General features: G+C 36.5%; 1 protein-coding gene across 1 annotated transcript; it reads left to right on the forward strand.

Annotated features, from left to right (window-relative positions):
- The first annotated feature begins 2,310 nt into the window (after positions 1-2,310).
- Positions 2,311-4,405, forward strand: LOC133299718 (ethylene-responsive transcription factor CRF3-like). The gene has a single exon (XM_061499207.1). The coding sequence runs from the start codon at positions 3,060-3,062 to the stop codon at positions 4,068-4,070; it is 1,011 nt and encodes a 336-aa protein (XP_061355191.1). The 5' UTR covers positions 2,311-3,059; the 3' UTR covers positions 4,071-4,405.
- Positions 4,406-5,520: the final 1,115 nt, after the last annotated feature.

Here is a 5,520-nt window from a genome sequence, read left to right on the forward strand (position 1 = left end):
CATTTTTAGCAGAATTAACATTCATTTATTATTCTTTTAAAATTTGCCTAATTGTGATTAAGAAAGGCTAACCACCAATCATTGTGTGACACATAACGACGATGTCACAGCTGGACTTATGATTGCCAAGTCATAAGCATTGAGAATGTCCTTGACTTCAATTTTTTTTGTTTTTCCCTCCATTTTCTGCATTATTCTTTTTGGCACAATTTTTTTTTTCAACACTATTATTTATTTAATCCTGAAATAGAATCAAACAGGTCGGCCTCTTTGTTTTATACACTGTATTAGCCTTTCGGGTCTTTTTGGGTCTTTTCTTAGGGCCGGACTTGGCCCATGAACCTACTTTCAAATTTCTCTCTCTCTCTCTCTCTCTCTCTCTCTCTATATATATATATATATAATATTTTGTTTAGCAAATTTGACAAAATTAAGGTAAAAAAAAAATAAAAATTCAATAGTGTGCTACTGTTGTCATTTACTTTCCTGGGTAGCAGCATAATATCATTGGCTAAAGTTAATTTTCTCTGTTTCTAGCAATAAATTTTCCTTAAAAACATGATATATAATCACTAATTTGAACTGTTGTGTATTAACATTGCTAAGTTAGTTCCCTTATTGTTGGAGCCTTCACACAAATACAAACAATTAGCATGTAAACTGTAGAGCTAACGCAGTCATATAAACCACTTGGATTCTACTAATTAATGTCTAGACAAAAGCAAACCATCACTAAGCATAAAAACGAAAAGGAAAAAACAAGAGTACTTTGGATATAACCATCCTGGCCATCCACTCGTTTTGGTTCCAATTATCAACTAATATGTCAAGTTCGAAATTTTATTGTGACCTTTTACAATTTTTGTACATATAAAGCGTACAGGAAATAGAACAAGCCACGATTTTTATTAGTTATGAATCTTTCCTGGTCTATAAAGGCGCAAAATTACAACTTATTGTTTAGTTTGACGTTCATTTGAAACTTTAAATTTAGAGTAAATATCTTTTTTGGTCCTCAGTAAATTTCATGATACCTACTTTAGTCCCTAGTAAATAAAAAAGCTATTCGTGGTCCTTAAAAAATTCAAAATGAACCCATTTAGTTGAAATTGTGATTCCTCACAAATTCAAAAAGACCTACATTAGTCCTTCAAAAAGATTAAAATGAGTTCACTTTGAATTTCGTAGGGATCACAAATAGCCTTTTTAGGAACTAAAATGGTTATCGTAAAATTTACATCGAAAAAGGTATTTACTCTTAAATTTAAGTGTTGGAAGAAACTTAATTTATTATTAAAATTAAGGAAAAAAATGTTTGTCCTTTTAGATGACACAATTTATATCATTTCACTCTCACAAAAAGGTGGGAACCATACTTTTTTTTTGTCCATTCTCTTTTTTTCTTTATCTATCTTTTTCTCTCACTTAAAATGACATAATTTTACATCATTTAAAATCATACACACTTTTTTCACCAATTAATAATTAAGCTTTCTATAATATATGTCTTCTATTATTCTACACTTAGTTTTTACTTTTTAGCAAAAGGAGTGTGCTGCACAGGGGTGCTTGACGCGCGTAGATTCTGCCTCGATATTAGTAACAGTGAAACAGAAAAGAACCCAGAGACGTATATAGAACCGAATTGTAAATGGCGGCGAATTCTAGGTTGCTCGCCACGTTATGTTCTACCTCTAGCTGTAAAAATTTTAATATAGAAATCCTAATTCAAAAGCAAAACAAAATCTAAAAGATTAAAAACCTTTTAACTGCTAAAAAAAATTATTGACCCACACAGATATGACAGAACTACCACGGTTGCCACTTGAAAAACGGTTCCAATTCAGACTTTATGATTATTACATTACCAAATTAGCCTCACCGAATTTCACTTCATCTCTACTCTACCATTTCTAAGGGGCAAAGATCAATTAGAGAAAAGATACTTTTTTATTAGTCAAAGTATTTTTTGACTGAATTATGCTAACTAATAAGCCGAGTTTCTTGGGCTCACGTGACTGCCATCACAGTGTTCGAGATTTTAACACATACGATTACTCACCACCGTTGATGTTGTTCCACTCGTCTAAATGTTTTCTCTATAGTACAGTGAAACCACGTGTCAAAACTGTAAGTATGTGGCGGGTCGTATTTGATGTCATGCTCCCTCACCGGCTAAGTTCCTTTCATTACTTTTGAAAATAAAAAGTTCTCATAATTAAAATAATTTTTTTCTAAAATAAAAGAAATTTGATGAAATCTATATTTAATTGTATCCCAAAAAAAAAAAGAAATCTACATTTAATTTATTTTATGAGCACCAAGAAAACAGTAAAATGCGACCTTTCGGATTTCGGCTGTTTGATCCCATAAAACAGCGATTTCGGAGTTTCGGTCGTCTCAAGCGAGTAAACTGTTACTTCTTAATTCTTATAACTTTCTTCTTAAAAACACTCTCTCCTAAAGAGCCACTGCAACAACAGAATCTGTATCTTTTTTGCCCCTTCTCTTCTCCTCTCCTCTCCTTTGAATTCGAAGATTTTCCTCTTTTTGTCAAAAGAAGTTTCAACGAAAGTGTCCTGCAGCCAAGAGTTGCTCAAACACTATTGGAATAATCATAAAAAAAATTCTCTTTATAGCTTTTCTTTTAAGCCCTTATTGAAGTTTATAGCACGAGTGAGTCCATCCAGTGTTGTTGTGTTGTGCTTTCTAATCCTCACCACCATCACCGCTCCATGACGTTAAAAGAGATCTTCTTTTCTCTTTATTCCTATCTTTGTCGACCAATTCCATCTTCCCACTGAAACAGTGACCCTTTCACATTTTAATACTATTTATTGCACAATTACTACTTTCCTTTTTTTCATTTTAACCCCATCTTTCAATTCCCCACCTTTTCATGTTTTTTTTGGCAGATTTCATCACAAACAAGCTTTGCAGTGCCCATCCAACTGCCTCAGTCTTCTTTCTCACGGTTCTCTTTTATTCCTAAACCTGGCCCCTTATTTATTTACCCCCAAAACACACTTTCTTTGACACAATAGAAAAACAAAAAAACCATGGAACAGAGCATCCAATGCAAATACACTGTTCACAACACAACAGTCACCAAAAAACTCTCTAAGCCTAAAAAACTCTCCGGTGCTGCTATTCTCACATGCCCCAAAGCGATTCGCGTATCCGTCACTGATCCAGATGCCACTGACTCCTCCAGCGATGAAGAAAGAGACCACTTACCTCGCCGGAGAATGAAGCGCTATGTTCACCGGATTGACATCCAGTCCGCAGAAAAAACCGTTGCAACCACCGTCAGGAAGAGGCCCACCGGAGAAACCACTCTTTCCCGGCCGCCGGCCAAGGTCTCGGCGGCGGCGGCTAACAACGGCAGAAAGTTTCGCGGCGTGCGGCAGAGACCTTGGGGAAAATGGGCGGCGGAGATTCGAGATCCGACGAAGCGCGTGCGGCTCTGGTTGGGTACCTACGACACTGCCGAGGAAGCAGCCATGGTGTATGACAATGCCGCAATTAAGCTTCGAGGTCCTGGTGCTCTAACAAACTTCGTTATTCCGCCGGCGATTGAGAAGCCGGTGGAAGCGGAAGTCCCCAACGGAAAACCAGAAATGAACGTGGTTGTTGCGAAATCGGAGGCGTCTGGCTCCGGCTACGAATCCGGAGAAGAGTGTCTCAATCTTTCTTCGCCTACTTCGGTTCTCCGATTCACACGCGAGGAAACCAGCGAACCGCAGAAACCGGTTGAACCGGAAAAAGTGTTTGCTGAACCGGTGGGAGAATGTCAAGATGAGACGAGGTTGTTCGACGAGTTTTTCCGACAGGACATGCCGGCGTGGGATGATGTTTTCAATTTTCCATCGACTCCGGATTACTCGGTAATGTTTGAAGAGCCTGCTTCGCACTTGTTTGATGAAACGACACCGGTTTTTGTTAGTGAGGGTTTAAGCCATCTCACAGATTTTGATTTTGGGAAAACCGACTCGCCATCAACGTTGTGCCAAGTGGACGATTACTTCCATGACATTTTGTTAGGTTCAGATCCTCTCGTGGTGCTGTGAAAATGAGTGAACGAGACAGAGACTCGTCATCTCAATTTCTCACAATCCTTTCTCTCTATTGCCGTCATTGGCCTCTGCTAATTTCTCGGCAGATTTTTGTTCCCGTGGCAACTAAATCTCACAAAAAAATAAAATAAAAAAAAAAGTTTATATTTTTAACTTTTGCTTTAAATATTAGTATTTTTTCAGTATATTATTTATTTGTTTTAGAAATTACGTTTAGTGAGGGGAGTGAAGTTTTGTTAGATTTTATTTATAATTCCTTTGCCTAATAATTAGGGGTTGTTGAGAATGTAACATATTGTCCAAATATCAATGCAAGTGTATTAAGTTCTTTCCCACTCTTGGTTTGATTCTCATTGTTTTGACTTTGGCTTTTATGCAAGACTCTTCTAAATTTTTTTATCTTCAATAAAACAACAAAATGATCTATGTATTATGTGGGAATTATAAATCAAAGCATGTGAAAGAGTAAAGGGTCGATTCGACTCTTGCAGGCGGTGATTGCGGTCGTGGACGGTTGGTCCGTGATACAAAGAGAAGGTGGTGTGAATTCGAGAATTCCAAATATCTTTCAAACAATTTTTTTAAAAAAAAAAAAAAAAAAACTCGTTAGATTTGTACTTATTGCACTACAGTGGTAAAAGTCGAGTTCTTTTGTGCAAGTGCTACGCTGCCGCAAAGCGAACTCTATAAAGACTAAAAAGAAACAAGTGCGTTTGTCAGGATTGACTTTTCTTATGGCATCAACAAAATTAAAATTAGTCTTCTTCTCATTTGCTTAGCCTTACAATTAGCTACTCTGATATGATGCAGTTGATATTGATTAATTAGACCTTGATTATCTTTAAATTGGTGTGTTATACATTCACCCAGCCCAATGTGCAACGGATGCAAACCAAATGTGCAATTAATAAAAACATCCACTATCTTACAGTTTGGGTGAATTTACATATATGGCAAGGATTTCAACACCCAAAAAGAAAAAGAAAAAAGGATATAGTATAGTTTAATGGTTTTTATCTGAATATTCTCTTAATTTTAATATATCACCTGTGAGCGATTAGTATGTTACTTCAAAATTCTAATATTTTACTTGGCTCAGTTGGTGGCATGGGGACTGAGTGGTGGGAGAAGACTTCGGTTCGAATCCCACCAACATCATCTAGGAAGGGGCATAAGTACCCTAATCCTTGGATTATGATCCGAACTCTGGATTAGTCTCATAGACGGCTCAAAGAGTCGAACCCATGGAAATACCGGAGTTCTGATTCGCCTCAAAGAGGTAATTAGGATCCGTCACAAAAAAAAATTCTAATATTTTTCAAAAATAAAGAAAACTCTCGAAATAAAAACAAAGAAAAAGATTCCTTTTTTATAAGGATCGGAGATTACCCTTTTAAGAGGGCATATCCTGAATTAAAACTACAAGGATTGTTTTCCAAATTGA

The sequence above is a fragment of the Gastrolobium bilobum genome, unplaced genomic scaffold, assembly GCF_033153095.1.
Source record: "Gastrolobium bilobum isolate Gb01-03AN ecotype WA unplaced genomic scaffold, APGP_CSIRO_Gbil_v1 utg11031, whole genome shotgun sequence".
Taxonomy (NCBI): domain Eukaryota; kingdom Viridiplantae; phylum Streptophyta; class Magnoliopsida; order Fabales; family Fabaceae; genus Gastrolobium; species Gastrolobium bilobum.

Coding starts and splice junctions, on each gene's coding strand:
- LOC133299718 (XM_061499207.1), top strand. CDS start 3,060: ATGGAACAGAGCATCCAATGCAAATACACTGTTCACAACACAACAGTC.